The following is a 17,423-nucleotide window of genomic DNA, read 5'->3' as shown; positions in this document are numbered from 1 at the left end:
ATCGGTATTCTATGATCTATGGGGATGTATGCATAAGCAATAGGAGGAAATGGAGAGCCACCTGATTGGGCAGAGTCTGGTTGAGGAGACACATTATTACTTGGGAGAGACATGGTTGGAGTATAACTTGGAACTGTCAGGTCTATCAGGCTTAATACAATAATGCAGTAATGAAGAGAAGTACTGTAATTCTAATGACACTGCTAACAATGAATACACACTTTAAAATGTCTGCCTGTCAATGATACACCTGAAATACCACAAGATATACTGAGACTGAAATTCCAAGAAATTACTGAGAGAATAGCAATAAAAATACTGCCAGTGAAACCAACTTGAATAACTTAGTTGACCCTGGATTCTATAAGGTCAAATACACCACTTAGTCAGCCACACACTGCAGAATTGAGAAGGATTCTGAACTTAGATTCACCCTCAAAACCTCGAAAACCCCACTCGTACTACCAAAAATATGTAAGGGATGTTACTCCCTTTGGGTTGACTGGAGGTTTAATAACTAGTGTCTCACCAGTATGAAGACAGATGAACACTTCAAAAATGACAAAGAAACAGTGTGTAGCTGGCTAAGTATATATACTATAGAGAGAATTGTATTGAAACAATAGATATAACAGTGAGACTCATATATGTAACTGAAGAGTCCAATATATGAAATATGAATATGAATATTGGAAAAGTTATTCTTACTTGGGTAGGAGAGTATTGAAAAGCGGGGTCCAGTCTAATAGAAAATAAAGGAATGGTTTAACTTACAGTTTGGTTGCTCACCGGTGGCCACTTTGCATACACACACACACACGACACAACACAACAAATCCTTAGACAATATAAAGGCACAGAATGTAAAATTAATTAAAGTCCAAAGGGTCGACCGAAGGGAAATAGATTGTTCTGCAGGCTGTCAAGGTAGAGTTGAATCCAGACAAGATAGAGTAGAATCCAGGAAAATAGAATAGAATCCAGGCAAAATATATTAAACAAAGTTCCAAAGGGACATCAATGGCGGGCAGTAAATAAAAGCAAAGTAAAGTTAGTGTTTTCCAGAAAGAATGGTTAAAGATCCTTCCATGAGATGGCAATGGAAAGTGAATAGTATAGTGTGGAAGAGTTCCGGGAATAGCCGAGAGCTAGGCTTCTAGAAGATTCCAATGGTGACCGGTAACAGGAACGATGAGGTTAACAATTAATTTGTATTTTACAGTTACAGTAGGCTTCTTGAGTGTATATAATTGAAATTCATTCAGCAGGAACAGATTCAGGTATATGATATAAAAACTTTAACTTTGTATCTAATTCTCCTACAATACTAAATCCTATGTCCTCATGGCTTGGGGGGTTAAGGTGCTCTGGAGCCACATGGCATACCCAGCATTTTCTTTGTCTAACTAAAGGGAGGGGCCAAATTGGAGTAAAGATACAGTACCCAATCAGTAAAGTAACTTTCTATAAACCATCCTTAAAAGATCTCCTGATTGGAGTTGCTACCAGAAAAACTCTGACCACAGCAATGCTGGTGCCAACTTTTCTAAGAACAGGGGAGTCCTGTAGTAAAGAGGCAACCCACATGCTAATGGACACTAAATTTATGTACAAAAACTGCAGAAGAGACAATGAACTTCTGTTCTGATGGAATATTTTAAGTAAAAGGATAAACTGTAAAGCCAGCAATAAACAGGAAATGGAGCCTGTTTACAGTATTACCCCATGCATGTATTATGTACATAAATGTGCATACCCTTTTACAGCGGTTTTTTTGGCGGGATGTTTTGAAGCATGCAGGAGGTGGATACAAATCTGAAACTTTCATTCTCATGGCCTAATCATTTCAGTTTTACAGATTACTTAAAGCAGTTGCAGATGTACTGTAGCTGCAGGCTGTATTTATACTGATAAATGACATCTCAGATTATTGCACAAACTGAAAGCAGTCACTGAAATTATGCAACTAATCTGCAACATTTCATTTCAGCAATGGAACAAGCTGTGAATCCCCTCCCATCCCTTTTTAACCCCATCTCATTCCCCTCCCACCCCCTCCCATTCCCCTCATACCCCCTCCCAAACCACCCATCCCCCTCCCAAACCTCCCATCCCCCTCCTGTCCCCCATCCCACCCGAAGATTCTGCTCAACAACACAGTACAGTACATTAGCAACTTTGAATTTTCATTTGACAAAGAGAATCTTGTTCCTGATGGGTTTTGATCCGGGAATGTGATAGTTGCAGGGTGGACATTCTAACAGCTACAACATGCAGCTCATTACACATGTATGTGATTTGAGTGGGGGACGATAGAATATATGCTGCATTGACAGCTTTTGTAACACCATCTTATTTTTTCATTACCAAGTGATATAACTCCCCCTTGTCTATCCTCCTTCACCAGAGTATGTAACAAGATTGTTCATTAATGTTATCATTCCTAAGTACTGTACTTGCCCATCCACACTGGTGCAATTGTTACATACAGTAGCTTGTTGTGTTGCAGTCTCTTATGTAGTAAAACATTGAGAGTCCTCAAGCTTTAGTGTAATTGCATATTAAGACATCCTCTCTGAGACCTTCACACAGCCTTTATTATGCTGTCTCATTCTCTCTCTTCATCTGCTGTACTATATATACACTACGCAGTACAATGACAATGGATAAGATGTCTAAAAATAAACCTTTCAAGCAAGCCTGTTTGTAGATCATGTGAATAGACTTCATGGAATGAATGTATTGAAGCAACAATAATATTGTAAAAGAAGGTTGTTGTCAAAGTCATAGATAAGTTGCTAGGGAGATAATCTATTCAAGTTTGTAGTTTGGTATAATTTACACTCCCGCAACAATTTGTGATGGAATTTGCTTCAAAACTGATGGTACTAAACAACAAACCTTGGCATTTAACTCTCAACTATCAATTAATGTACAAATAGTATTACAGTATCTGGTAATTGCAAGGGATGCATGGTGTAGTCAGAGGTGATCATGTTTAGCAATGATACCGATACAAGGAATTACTTTACTGTATATAAGCATTAATTACACAATATCTTGAATTTGCAGATGTAACATTACTCTTAGCGGGTGAACAAATCTATGAAAGAGGAAGTATCTGTTGCAAGGTCTTGATCTACTGACATAGCAGAGATCAGTTATTTATAATAAAACTTAGGTCAACACAGGATTCTTAATAACAGCAGTACACAAGTCTAGGAAACTCTACAATAGGTGTCACTACTTGTACTGTAGGCTGTAATCAGATCGTCTTTATAAAATACAGTGAAGGAGACAGTCCTGACTAATTCTTACATTAATACTATACTTTTAGCTGATTTAGTCAGGTTCCTTGTAATATTGCAGAGCTACTGTAATTGGGATAGCGTTGCCCGGGTAGCATTGTTGCGATATGAGATTTTCCCAGGTTAATATGCAGGGGATATATCCAAGGGCGGCGGAAGCACTTTTAAATCTGAGGGGGCACAGACATCAAAGGGCACTTTGCAGAAATTCGATTGGACTGATGCAGCCTTACATTTAGTACCCTTTATTACTCTTATTGTATTACCTTATTTGCGTATACAAATCACTACATCAACGCCCCCCCCCCTCCCTCAAGGAAAATATGCATACTAGCACTGCAACATACAATGTGCAAATTGGGAAATAAGGAACAAGTTTTCTTTTGAGACAAAATGAGGTGAAACCATGCTAGTTGCTAATGTAGTAATCTTCCAAAGAGTTTATTTCTTGTTAATATCATAACGATTTTTTTTCCATTCGAAATAGCTTTGAGTTTGACCCACAGAAATTCATTAAAAGTCAGGGGTGTAGCCAGGATTTGCAAAGTTCTATGCACCACTATCTGAGCGGAGTGCCACCATCGGTTGGCGCGGAGCGTACTAGAAAACTTTTTGGTTTTACAAACCCCTCAGATGGCCGGAAACGGCCCTTCCCGAGTGTTCATTCTGGTTCCCTGGCCTCTTGCTAACTTGAGACACCTCAATTTTTATGTAGAAAAAGGGCACATTTTTAATCTAAGGAAAAGTGGGGGGGCACGTGCCCCCTGTGCCCCCCGGTTCCGCCGCCCTTGGATATATCATAACCTTTGTTCTCCCCCACAAATGATATTGCAAAATAATGTACCACTAGCCTATCAACTCTGCAAAACTCATGAACAAAAAATTAGTAATTTTCACCTTTTATGGGGGCCAGCAAAATCTAGTGCTTTACCCTATACCATAGTACATTATGTAGTTGCATTAGTTTGCAAAATTTTGCTAATTACTGGTACATCCCATACCAATATGCAACAATATAAGAGCTGATGATCATTTTGAAGTGCTACATACGTAGCATACATGGATGCCTTTGCTCAAAGTTCACACTATCATCCTTGAACAATTTTTTTTAACCATCTTTTCAATCAACTATTTGCTTGTCTATAGCCTGCTCTAAATCAATAAAAATTCAATTAATTTTATTTGAAATTTAATATTAACTTCCTCCTATGATAACAGATTTTCAAGGATGATTTTGACACACAGGAAGAAAGTCCTTTGTATTAATAAGTTTTAGCTTGACCTACAGTATACCATATACACATATAGGGTTTGAGCCCTATCTAAAGGTTACAGTATTTATCCTGTAAAGTGATATGGAGCTGGCCAGTATATCCAGCAAAGATTTTTGTCCACAACCAGTTGCCTGAAAGCCTTGAAAACTGTAGTATTGCCAGTTTTCTACATAAATTTACATCACAGTATGTATGTATGTATATTAGATCCTCCTGCAAGCAGGAACTCGTGAAGAAGCCTCATTGGCTTATCAAAGCCGCAAGCTGACCGAAGTCAGTCTCTTACATTCATATTTAACGTCCATGATTATGAATTGTTAATTGTCAACAACTCTGTAACTGGACGACATACATTAATCTTGGAGTGACTCGAACCGGGGACCAGGGAACCGGGGACCTTATGTATCACATGTATGATATACTGTACTGTATTAAAGTAGGGCATTGGGCAGGAGTTAACACTGATCTTGATATAACAACCTTCTAACATCTGAAATCCATATTTGATAGAAAGGGTTGCCATGGTTTTCTAGTGTACATACCAGAGTGCAAGCAATTTGCAATTAAGGCTTCTTATTTTTGGTAAAGTACGTAATCATTAAAAGGCACCGGATGTGGGAGCCAGTGGGCACAAAAACCTAAGCAACTTGACCTTCTGTACACGCTCAACCCCATGCAGTCCCCTTACAGTACATGAAGACTGTAATTCTTGGTACAGCTGTCACAGCTCATCTCTGGCAGCATGTAACATACTCGTAAACAGTACATTCAAAGGATTTTCTGGTAGCTGCAGTTTACTGAGCTATAGCAAAATTTGTGAACATTTTCTGAATCTCTGTGCATAAAAATCGCATTGTCATGCTGTACATAGCATGTTGTACTATATTGCAAAGGTTTGAATTGGTCAAATTTTGTGATATTTCATAAATATGCATCTGGCAACAGCAGAATCGATGATGTCTTTAGGGCTTTTTGGCTGAAAATGTTTTTTTTTGCCTTTCTAATATGTGAATCATTTATTATCCACATAGGAATAGAATATTGTATTTGTAAAAACAGATCTATACATTTTAGTGAAATTCTATGTACAGAGAAATGTAATTGACAACTTCAACATGTATTCCAAATTATGCATTGATGGTTTCAAGGATAAATCGACAAGAAGATTATAATGGCCTACTCCTAAAATTAAGCTTCTGCAGAGCATTTGCCCAGATTATGGCACAGATCCTCTACTGTCACACACATTCCTGGAGTAGTTGAAGGTTTAGCAAGTCAGATGTTGTAGTTTACATTCAATCATGGAGGTAAAACTGTTTTACCTCCATGATTCAATCAACCATATATCTTCAGAAGTTTTTGGTCCCGACATTTAGATGGGATGTTCAACTAGCAGTGTGGAATATTTTTCTCTTTCAATTTAAGTTTCACTTTTTTAGTCACCAGAATTAAAGGTTGAATGGATGGCTGACAACTTTGATGAAAGAATTTAAATTGCATATTTCATTATTTATTGTCTGCACGAATTTGACATTACTTTGACAACATATTTATATGTATGTTAAAATTTATCAATTAATCATTGTGTTTAAAATATTCTGCATAAATTTGTACCACACTGTTTGTTTCACTTGCTGTAGGTGTCATGGCCAACAGCAGCCTGGGGAGTGTCATCGACAGCTACGATGGGGTTTTTCGACTAGATGCTGATCCCACATCAGGCCACGAAGATGACGTCGGTGAGAAGACCTCTGTACGAGTGGTGGCTCCTAACAGGTAACCATGTACAAAGGTTATACTACATTAGCACAGTGAACGTTGCAATCACTAATCTTTTACCCTGGTGCCTGTCCTCGACAATGACAACATCTAAAGTTAGCTGCACGGTTGCATGTGTTAGGCAAAATATTAACAAACTGTCTGCTTTCCTTATTTATCATTGAAAGGGCATCTTTAGTGTGCTTGGTGTGGTGATTTATGGTGTTAACTCCACTTGGATCTGTCACACAGTTGTAGCCAAACACTGCCACATTCCACTGTCACATTCCACAGGGTTTCGAAAAGTAAACAATGATAAACAATGTGTAAAAGTAAGTGGGCCTGAGTATCATACTTTGGCTTTAACACATTCTCTTACTTTAACAAATTCTCTTACATAGGCTCTTTAGTTGATAAGCAGTTTGCTAACAGTTTTGTTGTATTTTAAAATGATAAACACGTCAGAGATAGAGTACTATTGCCCTTTCTAGATTAAATCTTTGTTAAAAATTTACAATTCAATCAGTCATGAATATTCATACTGTAAACTCATCAATCTTGTGAGCCATATTCACAGTTTACTGTACAGTAGGTACCTATTATAAGTCAACATGCAACATTTGAAAGTATGATACGTTTTAGTAAACATGTGTTATTTGTTCAAACATATAGCACTTGTTATTCATTACAGCTGCTCCGGCAGGCAGGGTGGGTTTGCTTTGTTTTAATACAATTAAAGTGGGTATAAAATGGAAGAAAAGCCTAAACATACAGACTTGTGTATATTTATGTTAATGATTTTGGGGAAATGTCGATATCAATGGCTCTTTGATTTCAAAAGTAGCAATCATTTAATCATTTTATTTTACATATGGTTTTATACAAGATTGATCAGGTGTAATATCCTGTTTGCATTAAGTTAAAAGCTATACATGTACAGTATTTATAGCATTTAGTATCTTTCCGGCTTAGTCTTGCGTTTGCACATGAAACATAGAAAAATACCAAAACTTTCGGTGGTAAACAATAACAAACAAACAAACAAAAACAAGTAAACAGGTTAAGGTATCATGGAAAAGCTTGCTCTAATTCATTATGCCAATACAGATTGCAGAAGGTTAAAAGGAGGGTGCAGGATGGGTGGTGGGGGGACCATTAAAAAGGGTAGCTTTGGGATAAAGGTGAATTTACCTACAGACTTATCAAATTTTCACAACAGCTGTAGCCTTCAGGTTTGTCCCAAGGTGAAAATGGGAAGCCTGACAACAAATGCCAACACCTGGTGAGGCTTGTCACTCATGACAATTTGAATTTATTTTTTGTTTGACCATGGAGTTAGAAGAGACTCTTTCTAACTCCATGGTTTGACTGACCTCTACCAGCTGAATGCAAAGACTCAGGATAGGTTGTTGCTTTTTCATGGTGAACTTTGTGTTGACTTGTAGAAGCAGGAATTTTTTGGAATTTATGTGAAATTCAGGGTTTGAGTGAACTCCAACCTTTTTTCAAACTCTACTGTATGTCATAAGCAAATGGTACCTTGATGCACATAATTTCATCTGAAGGACCTCTTTTGGGTCAAATTTATACAGGACACTAACTATTTGATGTTCTCTTTTGTTGGGAAATGGGAGGGGCCTAACCAGAGAGGGAGGGATGAGGGGACTACAGACCCAAGGCCTGACCTATAGTATCTCTCAATCCCACTGGGGATGGGGTAGGAAAGGTTGTGGAGGAGGGATTTATAGAAAGTGCTTGGTAGCAATTAATTCGATAAATCCTTCAATTTCAATATTTTTTGGGGGTGACCATTGTTTGATTTTCTAGCATGTACTGTACAATGATTATGGACAATCCAGATGAACTGTAATCAAGTTGTCACATTTGCTGAAAGTAGCCAAAGTCTGTTGAAATAAGTTATAAATAAATGTCTTTAAAGGTCATTGGACATTGGCCCCAAATTTTTGCAATGCTAAAATTTGCTAGAAGTTTTCAAGAAGTGTAAATTAATTAAAGTATAGACGATTAATGTCTTAGTGCGGATACAGTACCTACAGTATGCTATTAACTGTATTAAACTCCTCGATGAAATTTGATAATTGGTGCATGAGTGTTATCTGAATTTCTAGCGAATTTAGGAGCAATAGTGATGACCTTTAAATGCCAGATTCACTGAGAACAATCCATCTCCATGTTAATTAGGGGTTGAGAATGATCTAATCAGTAGAATGCTCCCCTCAGTGTGGAGATGACCTTCTTCTTCAGACACCTGATGGGAAACGAGGCCAACTGTAATGGAAGGGCTTTTTCTATTTCTAACTAATTAAGTCCAAACCTCAAAATACAGCCCTGGCGGTAATGTTAAATGTTAAAACTTGCCCCTTACACAGTGTAGATGGAAATATAATACTTCAATGGTACAGTACTTCATAGATAATTCTGTTGCCCGAGGTAATTTCAACATCATTGGAGCAGGGAGTTGTTATGGACTCCCTGCTTAGAGTGGACTGTCCCAACACAGCGATCCTTATTTTATCTCAATGTAGTCGCCAGAGGTGTTCATACCCATAGGCGCCCACCTCACTTTATGAGCATGGGGGTTTTGAAGGACCACATTCTGTTTGAGGTAAACCACAAGGCTTTATGTGACATTATTTCATTGCTATGAGGGAAATCAAATGTGATAACAGTTTTTCTTATTTATTAAACTTTAGCATGCATGGGGCGTCTGGGTCGTGCTAAAGGAGATCTGATTTTTGGGAGAAGATTTGTACCAAAATTTGCTAAAATTCCAATTAGTCTAACGGTTCAGACAAATAGGGTTTATAAATGTATGACTGACATGTTTGGTCCATCCATTGTGGTTGCAATACTTTAAACACACTAACAGAGATTTGCTGACATTTACGATATAAATCTTTTTTTTACAAAATTGTTGACATAGGTAGTAAATTAGTAATCAGATATAATTGAAAGATGAGATGGTGTCGTTGGATAAAATGATGAAATTATTTCAAAATTTGAACGTGTTTGAATTATCGTCACGTACAAGTTATATGCCACTGCTGTAGCTGATCTAGATGGATGTTTACTGTACAAATATATTCATACCATGTGTACAGCAAACACGTTTTACAACAAAAAAACAAAATCACCACAAACTAAAACCATATATATGCTATACACAATTATGCATCATTTTCAAATGAAGCAGGTCCTCTATCTTTTCATCCTGGTATTAAAAATTTGGGGTCAACTTACAAGTTCCTTTTTTTTTCTTTTTTCTCTTTGTCTTTTAGCATTTCTGAACTTGATGTGAAGAGAGAGCTGCTTCAGAATGAGACTCTGGTTTTCTATGGATCTGAACACATCTTCTCGTTGGGTTTAGCCCCAAAGGTGATCTTCAATATTTCCAGTTCGTACCCGGATATGGCCGTGTATAGAATGACCGATGGGTTTGAGATGGCAGCCAATAGTTTATTTGAGCTACACACAAATATCAAAAGGTAAATTAACGATACAGCAAACCGTTTGAATTCTATTCAGAATGTAACTTAGTGTATATAGCCGCATCACTTATGCAGGTTTTAACCAAGGCAAAAAGATTGTCAAAGTGTGGAATGTATACAGTCTTTTTTTTTTTGAAGGGGGTGGATATGGGAGAGGTAGGAGGGCAGGGAAGGATGGGGGGGCTTGACCAGATGTGTATAAATTACCTGAATAAATAGGAAAACGTAATTTCTAGTAATTTGCTACTAAGAATGATGTTAAAGTACAAAGGGTCCTTTAGGCAGCCATAATTCAAATTTGGGGACCCTACGAAGTACTCTGTCATCCCTGATGATCATTATACTGTGAAATATGGGTTCCATGATTGCCCATCCTCGTTTAACCTGTCTTCATTCCCTCAACTCCAAAAATTTAAAAAATGTTCACCACTATTTGGTTAGTACTGCAGTTCTTACCTACAAACATCTCACACAAACCTACTCTCCTATTTTCCTAGGACTTTGTCCTATAAGTTGTTACACGTTCTTTGCATTGATCCTTAAGTGCCTTTCTTTTTTCCCAGTTTCAGTTTCAACCTGAAAGACTAGAAATGTACTTAATGTCGTACATAAGACTAATTGCTCAAACAGAAAGAACTCAGTCTCACTCTGTGGTTATTTAATGCTAATTTAAATGTTAAGTGATTGAAGCAAAAGTATTGAACACTGGAAATGATTAACTTCACACATCGGTCACAGCAGCGAGCAGAGATTGTTTACGTGCAGTTAAACAAGTACTTCCCATCCTGAGCAGACAAGAGATTAATGATTATTTAATGAACGAAAATACTCTCAGAACACAAACATGTCAACCTAATGGGTCATTCACCATGGATAACAAAATGCTTAGTAACCTTTACAATTAATCATGTATATTGTTGCAATTTGTAGAGAGAGAGTTACAAAAATCCACATGCATGAAAGCAAGGAGATGGATTAAATTTCATATAGTATAAATGCACCCAAGTATGCTACAAAGTGAAATAGTGGTCACCCCAAGCTCAAATTTTCACAAGCTATTTTACTTCCTCTGTACTTTATCCACACTGAGATAGTTAAGCTTCTATGTTAAGACTTGTGAATGTATAGTTATAATTATGAGGAAGTGAATTAATTGAAAATATCTGGGAAAGTTTAGACAATGGAAAAGAGCAATGAAATTTTCGGCTAGATTGGGATTTGAACCAGCGACCTCTGGGATTCGAACCAGAGTCTTCTGGGTTTACAAGCCTAGTGCTGTACCATTGGTGGTGATCCCTGTAGCCTGGGTCTTGTAAGGTCCTAGAGGTCACTGGTTCAAATCCCTTTCTAGCTCTATAAACTTCTTTGAGCTTGTTTGCAGTAATTAGGACAATCAGGCCCTCAAGATAAGTAGCTTTTGAAACTAATTCTAGCAGTTTTTAAGCATGCTAAAGTTTAGGGCCAATACTGGGGACCTTTAAGTTTTGTACACTTAAAGATTGAGCTGCAAAATGCCATTGAATCCCTATATATACGTCTACAAACTGAATTATATGGATATTTAATAAAAGTACTTAACAGTGTAAATTACATCTTGCTAGATTTCCGTAGGATGCTTTGGGAATTAAGGTGTTAGAGATGAACTTGATGGGTTGGGGATATATTTAAGAATGTTACTGTTTCTCAATCTAAAACTATGATTTCTGTAATGTGATTTCATGAATGTGATACAGGTATGAATCATGTCTCTCTTCCTGATGTTGATCTTATTTCTTTATTTTTACAGGAGGAAGGTCGAGATGGAGTTTTCAAGTGCCTTTCATGCGGTACTCCTGATGATGGATGTCTGCCAAGAGAGTCACCTTTATGGCTTTATACCAAATGAATATTGCCTGTGAGAATTAATCTAAAACTTACTCCTGTCCCCCTGCTTGTGAGAATTAATCTAAAACTTACTCCTGTCCCTCTGGAAATATTTGTCTTCAGGAAGGGATACAGCTGTTGTGTTAAGCGTTTTCGTTTTATATATTTGGAACGGGGCAAGAACCTTGAGTGGTTGGTCTTTCATTTAATATATGTATGGATGGACAGTTTCATACTTGAAATCTTGGCAGCAAGGTTTGTTTAAAAGTTTATTGCTGTCCTTGGTATATAGAGCACAGTATGGCAGTTTCATGCCAATGTTTTCAATTTTTAGGCCTTTATTGCTCTAAATAGATATATATTTTTTCTTCAAGGTTTGAAGTGATAGTTCAACTTTAGTGGGAAACAGACAAAAGAAGCAAAATTACTAATGAATTGTGTGTTTTGAGGTGTGTCTGCCTTCACACAGGTCATTGCAAGCATTCATACAGTAGCATGTGTGAGCCTATTATCTTTGACCCCCAAACCCCCCCCCCCCCATATTCAAGCCATGAGAATTCCTTTCTTAGCAGTGATACAAAAGTTGTTGTATCCTTTTTAGTATAATCTTTGTAATAACCAGATCCAATTGGTGCCCTCCCTAACTGAACCCCTTCCTACCCCAATCCTCTTTGTGTTGATCTTTCCATGGAGTGTACCTCCTTTTAACTGTTTATTTTTCCCTCTTCTCTCCATTTTAATTTTCAATCTAGGGATTCCAGATTAAGTCAGCTGGCAAGTTACAAATACTACCACCAGAGGAAAGAAGACCTAACAGAGTGTGAGGTCTACCAGGCACTAGCAGAGATGGGTAGTAACAGACCATTTAAAGAGAGAGAGGTGATCAAAGACCTTCAGGAGGAAGGCAAGGTCACCGTCAAAAAACCGCTCTGGACCTAAACAAGATCATTCTGATATATGGGTACACTAGGGGGGGGAGGGGGGGGGCAAGAGAAGGAACAGGGAATTTACATCATCGCTCTCTTTCCTCTCTCCAGTCTACATTTGCAATTTCTCCTCCTCCCCTCTTCCTCCTCACCCTTCTCCTCCCCGCCCTCCCCAATCTATCATTCAGAAAGTCGACCAGCGTGTTCTTTCATGGATGTGGGATTAGGGGGCGCAGTGCTAAAATCGTTACCCATTTCAGTAGGTTAGGTAGATTGGAAAGTGCATCAGTAGACTGGAGACAGGTAAGTATTGTCACTCATAAATTAAGTAAGTTTTGGGGGAGTGTTTGCTGAATAGAGCTTCTTACTAGAATGTACTGTAGTATAGGTTAATTAATGTTACATCATAACATGAATGTTACATCATAACATGAATATTACATCATAATATGAATGATAACATGAATGTTACATAATAACATGAATGATACATAATAACATGAATGTTACATCACAAAGAGAATGTTACATCATAACATGAATGTTACATAATAACATGAATGTTACATCATAATGTGTGTGTTACATCATTATGTGAATGTTACATCATAACATGAATGTAACAACATAACATGAATGTAACAACATATGTTAAAACATAACTCCATTCATTAGCAGTTTGACGTAAAATGAAAGAAAGGTTGAAAAATCATTTTGGTCAGTAGTTACGCGAGGGACATTTGAACATGTGGGTGTATATGTACAAATTCTATGTTGCAATACAGGATACAGAGAATAAAGGGGAAACGAAGTAGTACAACAAGATTAGGCAACAGCGAGGTTTGCTTTCCAATTATTGGGAAATGTAAAGAAATTCTACACACGTGTGTGTGAGATATAGTCTGAGGAATTAACCTGTTCATGCAAACTCTTTATTTTAAGAGATTTGCAATTCCAAAAGTGGGAGAGTTTGTACTTAAGACTCACATGTAGGTGGTGCCCATGAATTTCTTGGAAAAACTCAACTCTGTGAATTAAATGATGAACAAAAAAGGTGAAACTCAACTTTTTGAAGGTGCAAACCTAGCCTGTCGAATGGTCACTATATTACACAAAAAGGCTGTGAAGTGAATTTCATAAACAGTTTGAGATTATAGAACTGAAAGTAAAAAGAAAATAAAAAAATTTGAATAGGTAGAATAACATGGAAATATGTTCATATACAGTTTTGAGGTTCAGTGAAACCTACTTCGTTTTTTGAACAGTACTAATAAACAGTAAAGCCATCATAATAAAACTCCAAAACTGTAATGCCATCACTTACCCCCCATGGGGATGATGATGGAAAAAAAAGAGAGAAAAATGGGAACAAGTCATTTGAGAGATTCATTATTTATATATTCTTGATCATATAAATGTCTTCATTTTTCTATGGAAAAGCTAAATATCATACTTTCTAGCTCTGTATGCGTAAACAATTTTTAAATATCAGCATTGTTACATGAAGGAGTTTAATTTCTTCCATTTCTCTCAACAGTTTATTGAATGTCCAATTGTAGCGATAAGTTTACTTGTCTCATGTACCAGCGTAATTGTTGCAAAAACAAAAATAGAATCTTTGCCGGATATTCATGTCCACTGTATTCAGACTCGTCTTGAAAAATGAGTTCAACCAGAACTCTATCCTTTTGATAAGATTTTATTTTGATATTGAATTGTTTTATAGACGTAACAGGGACAAAAATCGTTCCTGTCCCTCCTCGTATAAGAAAGATGTTATGATTAAATCTGATTGGCTGAACACTTCCCTTCTTTGCAAACAAAGACTGGGACCTAAAATGAGGCTAGCTTCTTCATCAGCATAAACAGTAAACCATAAATGTATTCTGAAGTTTGCCTCCTGCAGGGGTGCATTGTAAATCATAGAGAGTGTTACCTTTTATACAACAGTATCCGATTGTTGCTTACAACAAAATCTGGCATAAGTACGTAACTCCAGATGGTTTACAACAACCACTTCTGTACTGAAATTAAATATGGGTTCAATATACTGTAGGGTAGACGTAATACCGGAAATGTCTTCCTTAGAAGTTCCAGAAAGAAATACCCTTGATCGATATCTTTCAACCTTGTAACTGTTTGCAAGATAACAGTAAAAAACTTCAAGTACTGCAATAGAATATGTTCTTCAACTCTAAGTTTCTCTTCTTGCCATTTGACTGTTCATGAACAAATTAATTCAAGCAAAGTTATTTGCATTATGTATGACTGTGCTGTTAACCAAGAGTAGTTTCTGATACTCTAAAATCAGATTCCAATTGCCATCTGACAGTATGTAGAGATAATGAGCAAGTTCCTGGAGAATGTAAGGTATACATTTCTTCATTATTCTATAAATACTTCATCAAAGTCTCATTTACTTTATCTTTTCAAGTTCATAGTCTTCTCATTGTATCAAGAGGAGTGTCATGTACTGTTTCTGTGTTTGCTTTGGCGTGTTTTGAGGTATTACCTCATTCACATGTTTGTTTGTTCAACTCCTCGTCGTAATCCAAGTCAAGAGCAATGTCTCTTACTGTCTGTTTTGCCATCATTCGAGGTAGTGCCTCGTTCGAAATGTCGTTTCTTCATATTTACGATTATTATCTAAGCCAAGTAGTGTCTAAGTTAGAGAGTAGTGTCTCTCACCGTGTGAGTGCCCTCTCCCGTCCTCTGAGGTACTGCTTCATTCACGTTGTCGTCTGTTTAACACGTTGTGTTATCAAGTCAAGAGCAGTGTCTCTTACTAACTCAGGGTCCACTTTACTGTCTAACAGTGTGGTTATATTATTCGAGGTATTACCTCTCATATTATATCGTGTTGCAATTATCCCTTTAACTATTCACCTTGTGTATATATCTTTAGTCGAGGGCAGTGTCTCTTACTATGTACAGGGTCTCGTCACTCACTAAAAATCCCTTCTTTTCTCTTTTGTCACGTAGAGGAGAACGATTATTTTTTTTTCCAAAATGTGTTTCCTCTGCATAAATTCACCATACAGTGAATCAGTTCAGAGTGTTAACTCTCTAGAAATCAGCAACGATTCAAGTATTTCTTTTTGTTGCTAAACTTGTCTTGTACTGCCTCAAATGGCTTCATTTTTAGCTTCATATGGTTAGGTTGTACAATAGCGCACTAGCCTATCGTAAAGCCTTCATTTATTTGAGCCTGTTGTAGTTATAAGCATTGACAATTATTGCCTCTAATAGGGGTTTCTTCATTTTTCTAAAACACACAATTTTTTCAATTTTTCATGGGTCTAACAGTGTTTGAAAGCTGAAGATATAACTCACTTCTATTAAAGCCCTCATCAAATTACATATTTCAAAAGTAATGCATTTTTCTGCCATTAAAGTTACCTATTTTTCATGCGTGTTTTACTTTCTATCACAGTCTGCATTGAAAGAAAAGTCTGGAACATGAAAAATATTTAAATGAAAGAATACTTTGACATTATATTTACACAGTAGTTATCTGTTTTACAGGTTGAGAGCTGTTTTACAGGTTGAGAGAAAATGACATTTGAAAGTTACCACCCCCCCCCCCAAACTTTAAACAGTACTAACATTGCTGTGACATGACAGGTTCAATCTGTCCAGATTTGCCAAATAATTTCAATAGTCTCCCTCGCTGGGTCCCGTTCCCAAAATGCATTTGTAGCTGCCATTACAAAAGCCTTCATGTTAAAATATTTTAGACCATTCACCTACATAATGCTCTGTCACTTAATGCATATAACTGTGAATTATGATGGAGCGTTAGCCAAGTCAATCTAAGTAGCATGAAGTAACTGAGGTGAATTATCAGTGCTCAAAGCCGGTAAGTGATTAATAAGATTGAGAGGTTCACTCGCCTTATTACTTCCAAGTCATGTCATTATTAACTGTGTGAGTAAGTCACCTTTTGGCATTTACAGTGAATCGAACCTATTACTGGTAATCAGTATAAGGAAGTCTTGTTTCAACACCTACCAATAGAAGGTTAGCAATACATCAGCTGTATAGCATTCTGTGGGATCCACATAGATTGGATATATGAACATAAAGTCAGTCTTTCACGTTACGACCATGTTCGAACGGTTTAAAATTAATATTGGTGGTTGAGGTTATGTTCAAATGTTATTTGCTTTTAGACCTGTATAAATTCATATGTGCATGCGCTTTGGTGTGAAGTATTGTTTTACATTTTTGGGGGGTTATTTTTTGCAATAAACTTGATAAACCTGTGGAGTAACTTTCAAAGCACCATCAAGGCATCATACAAATTTTCCTATGGAAAGATTAGACTAACAGTAGACTATAGCAGACAATACTGTTTACCTCACAATGTGAGAAATTTATAGCCGACTTGTTCGATGTCAAATGTCGTTTCCAGACACAAAATGAGAAGTATATTTTTTGTTTTGAAGAATATATTTTATTAGTCGAGAGCAGTGTCTCTTACTATCTAAAAGAAGAAAGCCAAAGAATTTCAAGCTGCTGTTTTAAGTCAGGGGCAGTAGCCCTTACTTTACATTCCGAAAAAATCATATGCAATTTGTTCTTCAAGTCTTTCGGCATTTTTCGTTCCACTAGCTCACAAAAATTTCTTGCCAAAATTATATGAGCTGATTTTGTCGATGCCCTTCGATAGTTAAAATAAAAACAGCATTTGTTTTCTCTTCTATTTTTTTTTTTTTTCATTTCCCCTTCCTGTGATCAGTCGAGGCCTCCTCTCAGTCTAACGTCAGCTAACTTCATAGTGAT

At 36.9% G+C, this 17,423-nt stretch overlaps 1 protein-coding gene across 1 annotated transcript in view; it reads left to right on the top strand.

Annotated features, from left to right (window-relative positions):
- The window catches only part of LOC139959553 (alpha-N-acetyl-neuraminyl-2,3-beta-galactosyl-1,3-N-acetyl-galactosaminide alpha-2,6-sialyltransferase-like), a 28,135-nt gene extending 13,844 nt beyond the window's left edge, over positions 1-14,291 (top strand). Inside the window, exons 3-6 of the mRNA XM_071957266.1 lie at positions 6,223-6,358; positions 9,640-9,846; positions 11,636-11,743; positions 12,465-14,291. Of these exons, the coding sequence (XP_071813367.1) occupies positions 6,223-6,358; positions 9,640-9,846; positions 11,636-11,743; positions 12,465-12,651 (638 nt within the window). The 3' untranslated portion in view covers positions 12,652-14,291. The remainder of the gene's footprint in view (positions 1-6,222; positions 6,359-9,639; positions 9,847-11,635; positions 11,744-12,464) is intronic.
- The last annotated feature ends 3,132 nt before the right edge of the window (positions 14,292-17,423 follow it).

This window comes from Apostichopus japonicus, chromosome 19, assembly GCF_037975245.1.
Source record: "Apostichopus japonicus isolate 1M-3 chromosome 19, ASM3797524v1, whole genome shotgun sequence".
In the NCBI taxonomy this organism is placed as follows: Eukaryota; Metazoa; Echinodermata; class Holothuroidea; order Aspidochirotida; family Stichopodidae; genus Apostichopus; species Apostichopus japonicus.
Note: the sequence above shows the minus strand (reverse complement) of the source record. Positions and strands in the feature narration are given on the sequence as shown.